This window comes from Balaenoptera physalus (genome assembly GCF_965194825.1).
Source record: "Balaenoptera physalus genome assembly, chromosome: 5".
NCBI lineage: Eukaryota > Metazoa > Chordata > Mammalia > Artiodactyla > Balaenopteridae > Balaenoptera > Balaenoptera physalus.
In genome coordinates, this window is record NC_138884.1 from 74,376,275 (window position 1) to 74,395,050 (window position 18,776).

The 18,776-nt window shown below is 39.1% G+C and overlaps 3 protein-coding genes and 1 long non-coding RNA gene across 11 annotated transcripts in view; 2 read left to right on the top strand and 2 right to left on the bottom strand.

Moving 5' to 3' along the window:
• Positions 1 to 3,415, top strand: part of PPAT (phosphoribosyl pyrophosphate amidotransferase) — a 36,926-nt gene extending 33,511 nt beyond the window's left edge. For both annotated transcript variants that reach the window (XM_082464484.1, XM_082464483.1), the window contains one exon: positions 1,019 to 3,415. In XM_082464484.1, coding sequence (XP_082320610.1) covers positions 1,019 to 1,284 — 266 coding nt within the window. In that variant the 3' untranslated portion in view covers positions 1,285 to 3,415. The remainder of the gene's footprint in view (positions 1 to 1,018) is intronic.
• The window catches only part of CRACD (capping protein inhibiting regulator of actin dynamics), a 384,229-nt gene that overhangs the window by 63,707 nt on the left and 301,746 nt on the right, over positions 1 to 18,776 (bottom strand). The gene's annotated exons all lie outside the window — the stretch shown is intronic.
• LOC309662097 lies at positions 3,102 to 9,749 on the bottom strand. The gene is made up of 2 exons (XR_014264512.1): positions 9,298 to 9,749; positions 3,102 to 8,977 (listed from the first exon to the last, which is right to left on the bottom strand). It is a non-coding gene; the product is annotated as an uncharacterized lncRNA (long non-coding RNA).
• The window catches only part of AASDH (aminoadipate-semialdehyde dehydrogenase), a 39,678-nt gene continuing 30,624 nt past the window's right edge, over positions 9,723 to 18,776 (top strand). Inside the window, exons 1-4 of one of the 6 annotated variants that reach the window (XM_082464453.1) lie at positions 9,723 to 9,871; positions 12,858 to 13,132; positions 13,224 to 13,344; positions 16,481 to 16,806. In XM_082464453.1, coding sequence (XP_082320579.1) covers positions 12,903 to 13,132; positions 13,224 to 13,344; positions 16,481 to 16,806 — 677 coding nt within the window. In that variant the 5' untranslated portion in view covers positions 9,723 to 9,871; positions 12,858 to 12,902. The other 5 variants (XM_082464450.1, XM_082464449.1, XM_082464448.1 and 2 more) reach the window with 5 other exon arrangements.

Genomic DNA, 18,776 nt, shown 5'->3' on the forward strand with positions numbered 1-18,776 from the left:
GGTGAGATCAGAGAAGAAGGAAGAAAGGCTTTCCTAGTAGAGAGAACTGCTAATCAGTTAAAGCCTCCCAAAAGTCAGATCAGAAGAAAAACAAAAGCAATTTCACCACAGATTCTAATAGAATAATTTGGATGTGGGTACAAATCAAAAAGTGAAAAGCTTATATAGGCTTATCTTTAATAATGAGGTCAGAAGTCTTAAAGATGGAGGTTATCCTTGATAAGACATTTGCCTTTCAAATTCAGGTGAGGTATAAACTATAAATATCACATACGTGTTCATCCATGTATGGTACCTCCACACTGATTGTTTACGGCTGTTGTTTCTCTTGACTGGTCATGCCTGTACCTTACCAGTTAAATATTTTGAATGTCACCCAACTGATATATTGTGAGCACTCACTCTTTGCCAGGAACATATCTATATTATCATAATAACATCACAAAACTGCTACAATTAGGCAATATTTCCCTTATCTGATAGCTGAAAAAAAAAGGCTTAGGAAAAGTAAGTGACCTTGAGCTTAAATTTGAACACAGATCTTCCTGACTTCAAGATCTGTTATTCAAGAAAATGACTTCTAAAGCCTTCTGAAGCCATTCTAGACTTGAATCCTCCACTGCTATTTTAAATTGTTATCCCTTAAATTCCAATTTAAAATTTAAAAAAAATAATAAAGGCCCTGAGTTTTATTGATTCTCCAGCCACCACCGCCCCCCCCCCTTTTTTTTTAAGAAAGGCTAACGGAGAAAATTCCCTGGTAGTCCAGTGATTAGGACTCCAGCTCTCACTGCCGAGGGCCCGGGTTCAGTCCCTGGTCAGGGAACTAAGATCCCACAAGCCACGCAGCCAAAAATTCAATAAATAAATTTTAAAAAATTAAAAAAAGAGAGACAGGGGCTAAAGGAGAAATTTTTATTTTGGCTTATGTTTTTCTGTTTGTAACTATTCTCTGTTAAGGCAGTTCTTCCTTTCCAAAGGAAGTCTCATGACCTTTTTCCCTGTCTTTCCCCTGTAGGAGCAAACAGTGTTGTGTATCTGTCAGTAGAAGGACTGGTTTCATCTGTACAAGAAGGGATAACATTTAAAAAACAGAAAGTGAAAAGGCAAGATATTATGGTTCAAGAAAATGGGAATGGTCTGGAATGTTTTGAAAAGAATGGTCATTGTACAAAGGAAGATGTTATGGTTCAAGAGAATGGGAATGGTCTGGAATGTTTTGAAAAGAACGATCATTGTACAGCTTGTCTGACTGGAAAATACCCTGTGGAACTGGAATGGTAGCTGCTAGGGGCAGACACGATGTTTCAAAACACAGAGTTAGTGGAGAAGTTATAGTGGTTACACCTCCATTTACTGTTACTCGGTACTGTGTGAAATGCCACATGCTTGTGTTATGTTTTGAGATTTTTTTCTGAAAAGGGTACCAAAGTGCTATGATTTCTTTAGTAATCCTAGATAAATATTTTGGTATTATCTAGGAACTTGGATGATCCTTTCAGTTTTATTTAGTAGTTTTGTACTTTTCTTTTTAGAAATTGTATACATTTAACTTCAGATCATCAACAGTAATGCAATGAATCGGTAAATTTCTGTTTAAGAGAGGATTGCCAGGTACTCTACTCTCCCACAGGTTCTTAGAGAATTTTGTGGAATGTTTGAGAGTTATGGAAATTCAGTTATGGAATATTTTCATAATTGAACCTTGCTAATTACATATAATACAACAATATGTGGTATTCTTTTTTTTCGCTCAAGCATTGGCTAGCCTTTTTCACCTGGTCAGAGAAGGCAGGTGGTCAGTGGCATTTGCCAGGTCCATGCTTTAAAGAGTTTGCAAGAGGTTAGACTAAGGTGTTGTGATGCAAACAGGACATGTGAGTTAAGTATAACATTTCATGCAAACCTTGAATCCATTATACCCCAAAGTTATCTAGCATCAAGAGTTCTCTTTAAAAAAAACAAAAAACAGAAGAAACACCTTTTTGTGCCTCACTTTCCCCACCTGTGCAATGAGGTGCTTATATTACTAAATTAAATAACTAGCAGCAGTTATTTTGGTGGTTAGAGCCATCATTCCACCCCTCAGTTTTAAGACAGTGCATGATTATTAGCTTTTGAAATGTTGGCCGTTGGTCTGCAATCGAGATTTCAAGAGGGAGACATACAGCAGTAATTTGCAACCTATCTTTGAGATGCTCTGAGAATGACTGTAAAAACATGGCTGTGCAAAATATTTTCCTACATTTGACCAGAAAGTATGATCCATACTACTTAGTGCCCTTATAGTAGAAGCCCAGCAAGTAACCTGGTACATTTGAAGTAAAAAATAATTTTTTAGATTCTAACAAACCTTTTACCCTTAATTTGATTATATGCTTTTTTAATGAAGTGCTTGATCACTTGCAAATATACTGTGTATGCAATGAGATGATCAAGTAGAAACATTGTAGGGGCCAATTTTAAGGAAAAAGGAGACAACAACTTTTTTCAATTAGCATGCTCGTCTAATTCCGAGCATCAACATATCACTTTTTCTACTTTGTTTTATTGGGATCTAATGAATTAGATTTTTTTAAAGGTTTTTGTTTGTTTGTTTGTTTTTTAACATCTGAAATTTAAAACTTTAAAATGACTTGCCCTGAACCCTTGTTTATGTAAGATTTTTAAAACATAAAAGTGTTTGTTTCTGTGTTATTACCATGATTTGGTGTACATAGTGTCCAAATCCACCTAGAATTGTAATATTTATTAATAACCATAATCTTTTGTCTTCATTTGGTATTTAGTCTCATGTGTTGTATCATGGCAGGCCAAGAGAAAATGCTGACAGCTCTTAAAGCCCATGTGCAGCGGGCAGCAGTGGGTCAGATAACCCTGTGGTGGTAACACAAGCAAACTGGCATCTGAATAAAGCCCTGGGACCATTTGTGTGTATAGCCTCTTGCCTTAAATGTATTCCTCATGGCAGCATATGGAGGAGGCAAGACCTTATGGGTCAGTTTTGAACCAGCCTTACTTACTTTGATTTTTTTAAAAACAAGAGACTCAGGGAAAGTACTAAACCAAAATCTCTGATTTGACTTTTGTGTTTTCCATAGTTTTTATTTTGTTTTATTGAGATGCTTTTATAAAGGAAAATGGTACTGTGACAGTTAGGTAATTCTACAAACTTCTTACTCTTTCTCCATCATGGCCTTTTATTTCACAAGTTTCTGAAGTGTGAATTACAATTTTATACCAGTGTAATCTCAAATGTTGTTTAACTGCTTTAAATTTATATAGGTATTGTAAACTGCAGAGCAAATGAGAAATGTGTTTTCACAGGATCTATATTGTGTACTAAACTAAGCCTACTTTTTGTGACTTCCTTGTGATGCGTTGGTGACAAATATATGTAATGAGTACATTTAAATATGTGCGTGTACTTTTTCTAAATAGTGACTTTTAGGTAGTGCATTATGGTGAACAGCACAGTGACAGTCACATCCAGGATCCATTCTTGGCACCAGCTAGTCATATCTTATTTCTCTGATTCAGGCATTTCAGCATATAAACCATCTCTTATGAACCAGGCAAAACTGCTGGCTGAGTAGGAGGGACAAATAAAGTAATTAGAAATGCAGTGCTAAGTAAGCACTATGTTAGTGCCAAGTTCTGTGGAAACACTAGCAAGAATAGGGAAGGTGTCACAGAATAGGAAGGAGGCTTAGATTCCCAAACTGCATGTGTGTGTTGGGGAGGAGTACTTTTTAAAATAAAAATAAAGTAGGTACATGAATAAACTGTGGTACATCCAGACAATGGAATATTATTCAGTCCTGAGAAGAAATGAGCTGTCAAGCCATGAAAAGATGTGGAGGGAACTTAAATGGATATTACAAAGTGAAAGAAGCCTATCTGAAAAGAGTACATACTGTATGATTCCAACTATATGACATTCTGGAAAAGGCAAAACTATGGAGAGAATAAAAAAGATCAGTGGTTGCCAGGAGCTGGTGGGGAGAGAGGGATGAATAGGTGAAGCACAGGGGATTTTTAGGATAGTGAAACTATTTTGTATGTTACTATGATGGTGGATACATGTCATTATGTATTTGTCCAAATCTGTAGAATGTATGACACCAAGAATAAACCCTAATGTAAACTATAAATTTTGGGTGATAATGATGTGTCAGTGTAATGATCACCTGTAAGAAATGGACCACTTCCGGGGGAGGATATTAATAAGGGGGGAGATTATTTTATGCGGGGGTAGGGGGCATATGGGAACTCTGTACTTTCTGCTCAACTTTGCTATGAACCTAAAACTACTTTAAAAAACAGTCTTTAAAAATAAAGATACCAGGGTCCTACCTCTAAAAAAAACTATCAAAATAATACATTCATATAGTTAAAAATGAAGAAAATAAAGAGGTCACTGCCCTCTCCAGTCCTCTGTAGTGCATCCACTTTTAAATATTTTTTCTGTTGTTAATCTCTATGTTTTAAACAATTAGCTCATACTATTTACTTCTTACTGTACCAACTTTAGATATTATCTCTATTTCTTCCCTGGAATCTAGCAAAGTTTGCTCTGACAGGTAGACTTAAGTTAATCATATTAATATGATTAACTCACTTGAGTGTCTGATGCCTTTCTTAGGGTTTCAAGTAGGGTGTAGTCAACTCCTCTAAGGAAAATTGCCTTCATGTTTCATAAAGAGGTCAAAAAGAAAATCCAGCCCTCTCAGAAAATAACTGCTCACTCAGACATTTTAGAGAAAACTGCAAAAAATGCCACGTAAATTTATGTTTTTGTGTGCAGAAATTGTCTTCTCATGTAGCTGAGAATTTGTTGGAGGGCAGGAACCAATGCTTTTAACCTTTTTAGAATTTCTTTCATTTTTTTTTTTAACATCTTCATTGGAGTATAATTGCTTTACAATGGTGTGTTAGTTTCTGCTTTATAACAAAGTGAATCAATTTCTCACTGCACTATGACAAACAGGAAATGATTACACAACGGAGACCCAAGTGGGCGCTTGCACTCTACCTCAATCATTGAGGATTGCTTGTTTGGCTCCACTGATGGGTATGTTAGATGTGATGGTTAATTTTATGTTTCAGTTTGGCTAGGCTTTGGCGCCACGTTGTTCAAACACCAGTCTAGACGTTGCTGTGAAGGTATTTTTTTTTACCTGGGATGAACGTGTAAATCAGTACACTCTGAGTAAAGCAGATTACCCTCCGTAATGTGGGTGCGCCTCATCCAGTCAGTTGAAGGCCTTAAGAGTAAAGGCTGAGGTTTCCAGAAGAAGATAGAATTCTCAAGACTGCACCCTAGAAACCCTGCCAGAGTCTCCAACCTGTTTCAAGACTGCAACATCAATTTTTTTTTTTTTTTTTTTTGGCCACGGTACGCAGGATCTTAGTTCCCCAACCAGGTATCGAACCCATGTCCTCTGCAGTGGCAGCGCAGAGTCCTAACCACCGGACCGCCAGGGAATTCCCTCTAGAGAACTCTAACGGGCTCACTCTTGCAAAAAGCCTAACTTCCCTCATCCCTCCGTTCTTTCACAATCACCTGACAAAAATACCAAACCTGAATGAACCCATGGGCAGCTGAGCTCCCTTAGAGTAAATCACACACCACTGTCCCAACTGTGACGTGGGCTACAGTGCTACCAGAGCACATAACAGGGACCTAACCTTGTCTTGGGGTAGGGTCAAAGGTTTTCAAATTTTGTTGTTGTTGTTGTTTAGAAATTTTTAAGTGTATTTATTTTATTTATTTACTTATTTTGGCCGCGCTGCGTGGCATGCCGGACCTTCCTTGACCAAAGATCGAACCCGTGCCTCTTGCAGTAGAAGCGCAGAGCCTTAACCACAGGACCTCCAGGGAAGTCCCTCAAAATTATTTTTGAAATAATTTTTATTTATGAAAGAAACAATGACATTGACAACTGAGAGATGAGTTGGGAAGTAGCTGAAGAAGCAGTGAAATGAGAATGTACCAATGTACCAATAAATGTGCAAAGGATCAGCAAGGTACTGGGGCAGGCATTTGATACTTCTTGGGAATTGGAATGATGTAGTAAATAGATGGGGAAGAGTAAAAACATAGTTCAGGAAACAGGTGCAAAACACATGAATCTCTGCTGTCAAGAAGGGATTAAATGAAGGCAGACTTGGAAATAATGCAGCTGTTACAGGTCCTATGAGAAGTGTAAGTCACCGTTTGGGAAGGCTTGTACCCTATTTAAAAGCTAATAAGCCAGTGTGTTCCTGTTTCATGGTAGTGGACGTGAGATTCCTGGGTCAAAGAGAACTTCATTACTCATGGCAAAAGCAGTAGCTGGAGCTTCATGTCTGTCAATTCTCCATGCCTCCTAAGTCCCCCTCGGGTAACTAAGATAGACATAGATGGATGTCTGCACACACAGTGGGTTGTGTTACAGGAAAGGAATACTAAGTTTGGGGGGGATTCATTCCTTTTACAGTAAATGGAAGAAAGCTTGCTGCTTGGGGAAGGCATTACCTCAGCTCTGAAGATTGATCACCCCGAACAACCCTGAAAAATGACCTGGATAAAGAGCAGTCAGTACCTCGCATTCTTTGCGTACCCAGAAAAAATTTGCAGGGACACTCAGGGCCCATGGCAAATTGCTCTTCCCAGCAGTATGCTAGGTTTATGGGATGGGGGTTGGATGGGGTAAATTCTCATACAAGGCTTGAAGAAAGGCATTGAGGAGGTGAGGTTAGAACTTTTTTCACAAGAGGAATAAACGTTCATCAAGCAGGTGTGGGGAGGGAAAGGGTTTTCAGCCTGTGACTCAGCCAAAGCACAGGTGTGGAGACTTGATAAGGGTTTGGTAGGCTCAGAAGACTTACTAGGGTCTTATTATAGCTGGATCTTACAGTACCAGGTGTGGGGAATGTGGAGCATGGGGTGAGGAAGCAGTAGCCAACTGTGAGAGATTAGGCTAGAAAGATAACAAACTATCTTGTTTACCTTGCTAGAGTCTGAATGTCATGCAGGCAATGAGAGCCCACTGAAGCTTCTTAAGCAGGAGAGTGCTGTTGCTGCTCTGGCGTATGTTTTAGAATGATCACTCTAGATTACCAGGTAAAAATGAACATAGTCTTCTACATTTGCTCCCTCTTAGAACCCCTGAAAATGACAGTGAAGGGATTTTTAGAGTCACAAACTCTCAAGGATAGAGGGAAAGAGATAACAGAAACAAAATTCTGAAATCAAAAGCAACGGGCTCAGGGAATTCCTGGGCGGTCCAGTGGTTAGGACTGTGCGCTTCTACTGCAGGGGGCATGGGTTCAATCCCTCGTTGGGGAACTAAGATCCCACATGCCGCATGGCGTGGCCAATAAATAAATAAACTCATTAATTTTTTTAAAAAAGCAAAAAAGCAAAGGCTTGGCTGATTTGGAAAAGCTAGACTAAACCAGCAGTGAGCAAAGCCAATAAGCACTCCTATTTACATCATAGAACACCCTTAAAAACTGAGAAACTGGCTTTTGGAAGCAGGGGTAAAGATGGTAACTAAAAGGATTGGAAATTCACTTAGGAATGAGTTACACCCTTATGCTACCTCCCATCACCCTTAAGCTTAACTCTGAAGGCCGTTTTGTTTGGGAGAGAGTAAAACAGAGGGTCTTTGTATTGGAGGACATCAGGCACCTGGAACAGAATTAAGTGAAAAATTTTATACTGAATTCGGAGACCCTCCTCCCACCCCTGCAGCCCTTTTCTCTCATTTGATTTTCAAAACACTTGCTCCACGGATTCAGAGCTTCCAATCAGCTTTTAAATGCCCACTTTTAAATATGATTAGATAATCAATGATTATTACCAGACACCTGTGGAAGCCTCTAACATGAAAGAATCCAAAACCAACAGAAGAAATAGAGACTGAAAGGGGGGGAAAAAAACTAAAAAAAGCTATTATTAATATCAGAATTGAAAAATGATATTTTAAATAATGAAACAGACATTATCCTGGCAGCAGTTCAGAGTCTACTGTAGCCAAGCAAGACTGGAAGGGCTTTAGGGAAACACTGACCAAGAAGACCTGAACTAACATAGCAGTAGTGGAGATGACAATGTTATTTAAAGAATGCAGATGGGGGGCAGGGGAGGAATGCAGATTGCAGGTCCCTCCCTCACTAGAAGATGAATTCAGAACCTCTTGGGATGGAGATCCAGGAATCTGGAATCTGTGTTGTTTAACATTACCACAAACGATTCTGATATAGCCAGCTGGGCATTGGTCTAGAGATTGGGGAGTAGAGGACGTAGGATCTAATTGCATACAGGAGGGTAAAAAAGAAGTTGGGTGGGAGTGGATATCTAGGGTTTCTTTACTGTCTCACTGGGTGGATAATGGTGTCATTCCCAAATACAGAAACAAAGAGACACCTTTGAGTGGCCCCTCCCCAAATAAAAGACCCATAGTACAACCTGGTGAATGTCTCATGGGCAAGTGGAGGTATCTCTTGCTTGGATTACTGCTACAGTTTCTTGCCACCAACGCCAAAGGACACGAAAGCATCCTATGCCTTTCCATGTATCGTTTATTGATGCCCGGCTGCCTCCTCAGTCCTTCCCCTAGCCAAAACAAAACCAAAACCCTGATCACTTTGTAACTGAGCAAGAGATCCTGTGTGCCAGGTGCAGAAAGCCAAACTCTTTGACAGCAGGTGTTTGCAGCAAAGTACGGGTTTATTTGCAGGGTGCCAAGCAAGGAAGTGGGAGATAGATCTCAGATTCACCCCATCTTGGTCTTTGAGTCAGGGACGTTTTAAAGGGGAAGAACAAAGAAACTGGGGTTAATCACAGTCTTCTTACATTTCTTAATCATGGTTTTGTGAGTCAGGTTGTCTCCAGTTTATGATTCTCTGGCCAGGTGATACAGGTCTGTGAGCTCATCTTGCCTTGGAGAAACATTCTGAGTTTGTATGTTAATGATGATGCATGTATCTACAACAGCAATTTTAGTACATTAACGATGTTGTCAACAACAGCAGTCTTACTCATCTGACTTTGATTAGTGTTCAGTTAACACAGGATTGAGGTCAGAGGGGACAAGAAAGGGAATACAGTTGTGGAGGGAGAGATTAATCATAAACTCAGTAGGGGGGACTCGGTTTCAATTTCCTCTGCTACCGGCACAGTAGCTTTAAAAAATATCACTATTACTGCTCTTGACATTTTAAATAACTAACTTAAACGCCTCCAACTAAAATTCCCTTAAAAACAGATTTTTATTCAGCGTATAGCTTAAGTAACCCTCCTCAGACCTGTTTTCTTTATAGCTCTTGTTGAAAGTTTAAATTTTCTTAGTTATCGTTTAAATTCATCTCTTCCGATTAAAATGTCAGCTTACTTATGACAGGGACTTTGTTTGCAGGCTTTATTGTTGCACAGTTCCCCACAGTGTAGGGCAGGTTATAAAAAAAAGTCCAACGCATGAAGTCCAGTCACTCTTATTTCACAATGATTTCATCGCTCTTCACGTTAACTCTACGTAATATCTTTATCCCCACTTTGTGAACGAGGAGACAGCTGCTTGGAATTAAAGATCCTTGCCCGGAGTTTCTTGGCAAACATGAAAGGGTACGACTCCAACCGGGTCAACTTCAAAGTCCTTGCAAACCCTGTCCAAAACCCAGCAAGACCAGACCAGAAATCTGAAACGAGAGCGGGCAGCAAAGCAGCCAACACTTCTCTCCCATTGGCTCCGCAGCTCCGGGAAGGGGCGGGGCAGAAGGACGCTGCCTGCCCCGGGTCGCTCGTGCTGACGTCAGCAAGGCGACGAGAAACATTTCTAGGAACCAGAGAGTCCGGTGGGCTGCGCGGTGGGTCGGCTTTAAGGTGTTGGTTTATTCGCTGTGTGTGAAGAAGTGTTGGGGTTGGATTGTCGGGAGAAGGTCCGTATGGGCTCGGACCTCCCCGCTACCCCCTCACCCCTACGCCTTCTGAGTGGGTCTCGGCAGGAGGCGGTATCCACTGGGGACATGTGTGAGGGAGGCGAAGTACGAAGACACCTGCGGCTGACTGCGCACAGGTTTGCTTAGCTTCTGGGCAACCGCCTGGCCTCGGAGTTGAATCAGTGGTGTCTGGAGGGATGGAGTGGTGCAAAAAGCTGAACTTGACCCGTGTGCTCTCCGCACTCACCCTGCCTTAGACCCTCTGCTCCTTATTTCGAATGGAAATAAGCCTACCCTGTCTTGTTAGCGTGGTTTCGAAAAGCAATTGAAAAAATGTGTTGGAAGGTATAAAGTGCATTGTTATTAAACGTAGTTGCTTAGTGAAAGTTAAGAAGCTGGTGGATACGGGAAAATAAAGTTTTTAGATTATTTATGGCTTTAAAATAGCCAATAACCTAGGGAGAGCCCCTGAGACTTCTGATGACTAAAGTAGCAGCCTCTACAGATATAAAGTAGCAAATATCTTAAAACTTAATGATCCCATTACATATATAATCTGTTTATCAGATTTTGCTTCCCCCCCGCCCCCTTCTTATATGGTCCCAGAAATGTTTGGGCATCCAGTTAGTATAGCATTCTCTATTGGAGCGAATTTAGTATAGCATTCTCTATTGGAGCGAATGTATTTATGATTCAGTTAATGAAAATGAAAACCTTAGACAACAAGAATAGATTTTTGCCTTAATTCTCTATAGCAGCCACTGGGAAACTGGCAATTAAAAGTTTAAAAACATTTTAATTGTTGTATAGATATGTGTGGTGAATCTTGTAATTTGTCATAAAAAATGACTTTTTTTAAAAGAATTTAATCCATTTTATAATCTTGCCCCTTACTTTGATGTCAAGGGATTTTAGATTATAGTATATTAATCAAATTGTCCGCCTGTGGAAAATTAACTGCTGGATGTGTTTTTGCATTAAAACAGTGCTTTTTTTTTTTTTTTTGCATGTAGACTATAACCTTTTGTTAAAATGCTTTAGTATAATACATTCTGTAGTATAGGCAATTTGTTATTCATTTGGGGAGAGGGAAGCAGAAGGGCCCCTTCTGCACTAACTGAATCTTGAAGAATGGACTCATTCCCATAATTTTAGTGCATGTTATGAAAAGCTTTCCTTATATTTACATAACGGTCATTTGTGTGTATGAGGAAAGCTTAAAAATTTTATCTTGTGCATCACAGAAAGAGCTAGTATTTATGGAAAAGACTGTAAGTACTGAAGTTACTTTATATTTAAAAATTTTGTGTTTAGAAATCATAGCATTTCCAAACCTTATGGGTGTCAGCAGTTATTGGTTCATTTTGCTCTCTTTAGAAATGTTTTATTTTCTGTAATTGATATTGATTAAATGACATGGATGAATCAGTAGGGAAATGAGTTCAAATAAGCATAAACAAATAAAAAACTTGAATAATTAAAACAGACTATTTGATAAATCTTATTTGCTTTGAAATCCAGAAAATAAATTTCACAGTGGGAAAACAAAAATCACCTTTACCTTCAAGGAAATACTAGGAGTTGTGAAGTTTTTTTGTTGTTGTTCAGTCATCCCTAAAGTTTCTTTGATGAAATACTGTTTCAGATTTCCTTTTTTTTTAACTTTAAAGAATTTATTTATTTATTTATTTATTTTTGGCTGCGTTGGGTCTTCGTTGCTGCACGTGGGCTTTTTCTAGTTGCGGCGAGCAGGGGCTACTCTTCGATGTGGTGCTCGGGCTTCTCACTGCGGTGGCTTCTCTTGTTGCAGAGCACGGGCTCTAGGCATGCAGGCTTCAGTAGTTGTGGCGCGCGGGCTCAGTAGTTGTGACTCGCGGGCTCTAGAGCGCAGGCTCAGTAGTTGTGGTGCACGGGCTTAGTTGCTCCGAGGCATGTGGGATCTTCCCGGACCAGGGCTCTAACCTGTGTCCCCTGCATTGGCAGGCAGATTCTTAACCACTGGGCCACCAGGGACGCCCCAGATTTTCTTTTTATAGAATCTGCATTGAGAAGCCCAAAGAACATTGTATTGATACAATACTTTACTGAGTCGTAATACTATATTTAGAGTCTAAATTTAAATGAATTTATTGACAATTTAAAAATCAAACTAGAGGGAATTTCCTGGCGGTCCAGTGGTTAGGACTTGGCGCTCTTGGGGCCCTGGGTTGGATCTCTGGTCGGGGAACTAAGATCCTGCAAGCTGCCAAACAAACAAACCAAACAAACAAACAAGTAAATATCAAACTAGAGTATGAAAAGCTTACTTCTTAACAATTATAAAAGTGGCTTGCTGTGTTACAATAATAATAAGCACAGTTTATATATAGAGAACTAAAACTGGATGGATGTAAGGGTTTTTTCTCTTCTTTCTATCAGAGGTTGGTTTTGCTTTCACCTAAATTCATTCAGTTCCTAAAAGCAAACTTCATTTGCATTAGTCTTTTCAAAGTTACCATACAGGATTGTAACCACTTTATTTTAATCAATGTGTAACAACTGAAGAAAAATGAAAAAATTAAGCATGTGGTACTTTAGATTTGGTTTTATTTTGGGTAATTATTTATTATTATTCATTTCTTTTTTACTTTGTGTTCTGTTTTGAGAGAATTCTACATTTCTGCTTGTTTCATCCTCATCTATGTATATACCATTCCCCTCTCAAATTTTCTTCCACCTCTGACAGGGAGTTAGGTTGCTTGTATCAAAATTTCAACCTCATTGTTCTCAGCAAAGTTACCATAGACAGTTGGTAGTTCAGAGATTCTTTAACTGTGTGTCTTTGATGTAGTTATTTTTGTGAGGAGTGATTGTATAGAATTTTTTCTCTACTTCCCGCCCCCCAACAAACTCCCTAAAACTCCTTGTCCCCCTAACATTTCTGGAAATAGGTAGAATTCTCTGCTACCAGTGATGTTCAGATAAACTTCAGTGAAATGACTCTTCAGGAATTGGTGCATCAGGCTGCCTCCCGTTATTCGGATAAAATAGCTGTATGTTTTGATGAATGTAACAACCAGCCTCCAGTTTATTACACCTACAAGACTGTGGTTAATGCTGCTTCAGAATTATCAAATTTTCTGCTGTTACATTGTGACTTTCAAGGAATTCGGGAAATTGGTCTGTACTGCCATCCTGGGATAAACTTACCCTCTTGGATTTTAGGGTAATATTTTTTAGAACTAAAAATTTGATATCTTAAAGTAAGATTATTTTCAACAGATATTCTGTGCTGATTCTGTACTTTGTTTCTTTAGAATTCTCCAAGTCCCGGCTGCTTATGCACCTATTGATCCAGATTCACCACCAGCATTATCAATTCATTTTATGAAAAAATGTAATCTAAAGTATATCCTTGTTGAAAAACAGCAAATTAATGTAAGTGTGGGTATTTCAGTTGTTTGTTTGTATTTTTATGTGTTACATTTACTTTTCAATTGAAGGGGTCCCATCCCCTGTCTTGATTTCTAAATTCACTAACTCAGCAAAATTTCTTGGTCTCAGCACTGTTGACATTTTGGGTTGGGTGTTTGCTGTGAGGAGTGTCCTGTACATTATAGGATGTTTAGTAACCCCCATGGCCTCATCTAATAATTGCCAGTAGTACCCCCTAGTTGCAACAACCAAAATTGTCTTCAGACATTGCCAGATGTCTCCTGGAGGCACCCTCCACCCTGCATGCTCCACTGAGAACCACTGCTCAATGGCATGGACATATCTTCTAGCCTCATAATAATGTATTGTGCATTGTTTTGAATTTACTTTCTCTTTCCAAAGTTGTTCTTATAGTAGGAAACTTTTATAATACTTGATACTTTTATCTTGGTGTATTTATGGCAACTTACAGTGGTCAGCAACATTAAAGAACTGTATCCAAGCTTAGATTTTGAAAAAGAGATTGGCACTTAAACCAGACCTTTCTGGAAAACTAAATTTATTATTTTTTTTATTTTTAAGTGACTGCCAACCAGAGATCTAGCCAAGAAACACTGCTTTAGGGGCAAGAATTGGTATTATATGTTAAGCAGGGTACCCCATGTTTCATTATTATTTCTTCATTTCTTGTTTATAAAATATTGTTTTACCATGGAGAAAACATTATAGAAACTATATTCAATTTAGCCTATTGTTACCCATTTCCTATATGAACCATTTTATATTAGGGGTAACTTAAATGCATTTTACCTATTTGTGTATATGTGTGTGCATCTATATCTGTAATATATAGCAGTAAGACAATTCAAAAGCTTCAGATATTATATGGAGGACGTCCTAGAGAATAATGGGTATTAGAGTAAGGCCTCCAGAAAGAGACAATAAAGTATTAATTTGGTTAATAAATATTTTCTAAGTACACATATATCAGTGTCTGGCCACAGTTTTCTCTTCTGTTCCTCAAATTGGTTATTTGTTGATAAGTTAGCAAGACTAAAATGAGGATGTGATATTCATTTTTTTAACAACCTTGGTGAAAGTTCTATAGACAAGGTGGGTGGGTGGGAGAATTAATTGTCAATATCAAGCTATTCTTTATAACTGCATATAGGAAGGAGTTGAGTACATAGCAGCAAACCCCACAGAAAGTACCTTGCTTCCTGTTCCATGATTTTGATGATGGTGTAAGTGTTCTTCCTTCACTTAACACAGGAGCAATCATTGTATTTATTGAGCATCTACTGTATGCCCATGATCCACTAGAGTAGTGGTTTTCAGCTGGCCATGATTTTACCTGCCAGGAAATATTCTGCAGTGTCTGGAGATATTTTTTATTGTCATGATGGAAAGGGGGTGCACTGGCTTCTAATGGGTAGAGGCCAGGGATGCTGCTAAAAACTCTACAATGCATAAGACAGTCCCCACAAAGATTTAACTGTTCCAGAATGTCAGTAGTGTTTAGATTGAGAAACTCTGCACTAGAGACAGGGTGTTTGGGAGGGCATTGGTATGTGAAAGCAGCCTAAGATATGATTCTTGCCCCCCAGTTGCTTATATAGTTGGAGAGAAAAGGTTAGTACTTCCAAGGTCTGCATAGTGTGATATTGCCCTAAGCAAAGTATACGTAACCTAGTGGAGATAGGACAGTTTTAATGGAGGAGGATGGTTTTTGAGCTAGGTCTTAAGAATATGTGGGCCTTAATTTTTTTCACATTACAGGATATACCACACCTTACACCTAAAACCACAACACAAACACAAACAGAAAACTCCTGGTCCTGGGCTGTGATCTTTTCCTCTCATTTAAATTGATTTCTTTATTGTGAAAACTTGTTATGCTTCATTAAGCTGCTGCTTATCAACCTAAAAAGACATACTCAAAGCAAACTTCTGTATTAATCTATTTCCATCTACCACATAACTGAGCCAGAAACTCAGCAATCTTCTCAAGCTCACTCCCTATCCAGAAAGTCATCAAGTCCTATTGATTCTTTCTTCATAGACCCTTTCTATCTACTTCTGCTGCAACAGACCATTCAGGCCCATATAGCATATCTGAATTGTTATGAAAGGTTCATTAAAGGCTCTCATTTATCAGAGTCTTGCATATCAGTCTCTCCTTGACAAGCAAAGTCTAGTCTGTGCTACTGCCACTTTCAGTTAGATCCCATCACAGGTTAAGGTCTAAACTCCTTGGTGTCGAGTATACAGTTATTAAGGATTAGCATCTCATCTCCTATCAATATCACTACTTATCTTCTCCATCTCCCCCAATTCTGCAGCTTATTGGAATGTGTACTGTTCTCCATAACACCAGCTTTGTCAGGTCAGATACTGTGTATTGACTTGTTTGTTTAAAGTACCCCTCTTTATTTGGAGAATAGCTACTTATAACACAAATATTACATATGAAGAATCAATCTCTGACCTTCCAGGCAAGTTAAGTTCAGCCTTCTCTGTTCTCATTCATGGTTTTTTTTTTTTTCTTTTGATTGATTGATTGACTGATTTTGGCTGTGCCGTGGTATGTGGGATCTTAGTTCCCGGACCACGGATCGAACCTGCGCCCCCTGCAGTGGAAGCATGTAATCTTAACCACTGGACCACCAGGGAAATCCCCTGTTCTCATTCACATTTAAAGCATATTTCATTATCACACCATATTACACTGAAGTTGTGTGTTTTTATGTCTCTATTTTAAAGATGAGTTTGAAAGTAAGCACCGCACTTTACTCTTGGAGGTTTCTCATTTATCTTTTTATTCTTGGATATATAGCAAGTACAGTTGACCCTTGAACAACTCAGGGGTTAGGGGCACTGACTTCTGTGCAGTGGAAAATTCGCCTATAACTTTACAGTTGTCCTTGGTACCCGCATCCACAGATTCAACCAACCTCGGATATAAGTGGACCTGCGCAATTCAAACCCACGTTCAAAAGTCAGCTGTACTTAAAAAAAAAAAAAAAAAAGCTATGTTGAATGAGTAAATGAATACTTAATATTCTATATATATTCTATATGAAAGAGAATGCCTTTTAACATATTAACGTTGTAAAACTTTGTTCCCCATTTAACACAGAAATTCAAATCTTCCTATGAAACATTATTGAACTATGATGTGTTTACAGTAGAACATAATGACCTAGTACTCTTCAGACTTCACTGGAAAAATGTTGAGGTGAGCTTGATGCTAAATAATAGCATAAGAAGAGAGACATATGAAAAAGAAAAAATGACAAAGAGCATGAATTCTGAGAACAGCAGTGAAGAAAAGTCAGAAGAGCACATGGATGTGAGGCTAAAGCATTGCTTGGCCTATGTTCTCCATACATCAGGCACCACGGGGATACCTAAGATTGTCAGAGTCCCTCATGCATGTATAGTGCCAAACATCCAGCACTTCCGGTAAGTTCTATCCTTAGAATCCTTCTTCAGAACTCGTATTTTAAAGGGAAAAATTAATTTTGAAATACCTGTTCTTTATAACTCTTGTTTCTAAATTGACCGTCCTAAGTACTTGGGTCTCTTGTTTCAGCTATACCTGAACTTTAGTTCTCTGCAGAGTAGGGCTTTACCTGTTTGATCCAGACCTGGAGCCAAACAACAATCAAATGATATGGCTGGAAGCTTTGCTTCTTAATTATTAGTAAGAAGAGAGGAAACATGTTCCTGGCAGAGGTACCTACAGAGGTATGGGAGAAAGAAGGAACTTGGCTTGCTAGAGTACACTGGGCAGAGCTGAAGAGTGGGAGGGTAGGAGTCATATGACCTGAGGGGGCAGGCACCTGGTGTGCTCTATTGGAGAAGTTTGAACTTAATCCAAGGAACCATTAAAAAATTTTGCATTTCATTATGTTTACTCTTGTAGCATCGTTGAGTTGGTTTTACTGTTATGGGAAATGAGAAATCTCTATAAAGTTGAGATTCTCAACTTCTGAAGAAAGGAGGAAATAGAGGAGGAAAGGAACCAGAGGAGAGTAGGCTTAGAAAATCAGAGGAGGAAACAGAAATAGAAATGGAAACCTCATGGGACACATACGTAATTTTATGTCATTATAAGTTTTATGTAATTAAAAATTTTTTAGTAACCACATTTAGAAAGTAAAAAGTGGGGACTTCCCTGGTGGCGCAGTGATTAAGAATCCGCCTGCCAATGCAGGAGACATGGGTTCGATCCCTGGTCCGGGAAGGTCCCACATGCCGCGGAACAACTAAGCCCGTGTGTCACAACTACTGAGCCTGCACTCTAGAACCTGTGAGCCACAACTACCGAACCCACGTGCCTAGAGCCCGTGCTCTGCAACAAGAGAAGCCACTGCAATGAGAAGTCCACACACCGCAACAAAGAGTAGCCCCCACTCACCACAGCTAGAGAAAGCCTGCGTGTAGCAACGAAGACCCAACGCAGCCAAAAATAAATTAATTAATTAATTTTAAAAAAGTAAAAAGTGAAATTAATTTTAACAATATATCTTATTCAGTATACTCCAAATATCATTTTAATATGTATCAATATAAAAATTTAGTGAGGTACTTTACAATCTTTTTTTTTTTTTAATTTTTGGCTGCGTTGGGTCTTAGTTGTGGCACGCGGGATCTTCATTGTGGCATGTGGGATCTTTTGTTGAGGCGCATGGGCTCTTCGTGTGGCTTCTCTCTGGTTCTGGTGTGCAGGTTTTCTCTCTCTAGTTGTGGTGTGTGGGCTCTGTAGTTTGCGGCACGCGGGCTTCTCTCTAGTTGAGGTGCGCAGGCTTAGTTCCCCGACCAGAGATTGAACCCGCATCCCCTGCATTAGAAGGCGGATTCTTTAACACTGGACCACCAGGGAAGTCCTGACAATCTGGTTTTTAGTGACTTCACTTCTAATTCCCAGGGCTGAAGACAGTACAGGCTGGAGATAAGAGAATGAGAGATAAGGAAATGGAGACAACAAAAGTAAAGTGTTATTTTCTAGAAACTAGTTTTAATAGAAGAGAAAGGATTCTGGGAGGGTGTAGCTTTTTTATCTTTGATTTTAGATGGGAGAGACTTGTAGGCTGAGCATAAAGACCTGGTAGAGAGGATTGGTTAGAAAAATCAAGTAGTAGGAATATGGTAAAGGAGTAAGATATTTTGAGATGGGAGGAGATGATATTTAAAATACTCTCTTCTTTAGAGAGCCTTAAAAGGATAAGAGGGATAATAAGTTACATAAATTCTTTATGTAATAAGGAATGTTAGAGGAAGTTGATGGATTGTAACTTTAGAAAGAAATAGGATGCAATGTCCTATGCTAACATTATGGGAAGTGAGGTGGGGATGGAGATATAGGCAACTTGAAGAGAGTGGAACTGATTTGGAATCTAGGAGAGGTGGGAGAAACAGCTGACTAAGAG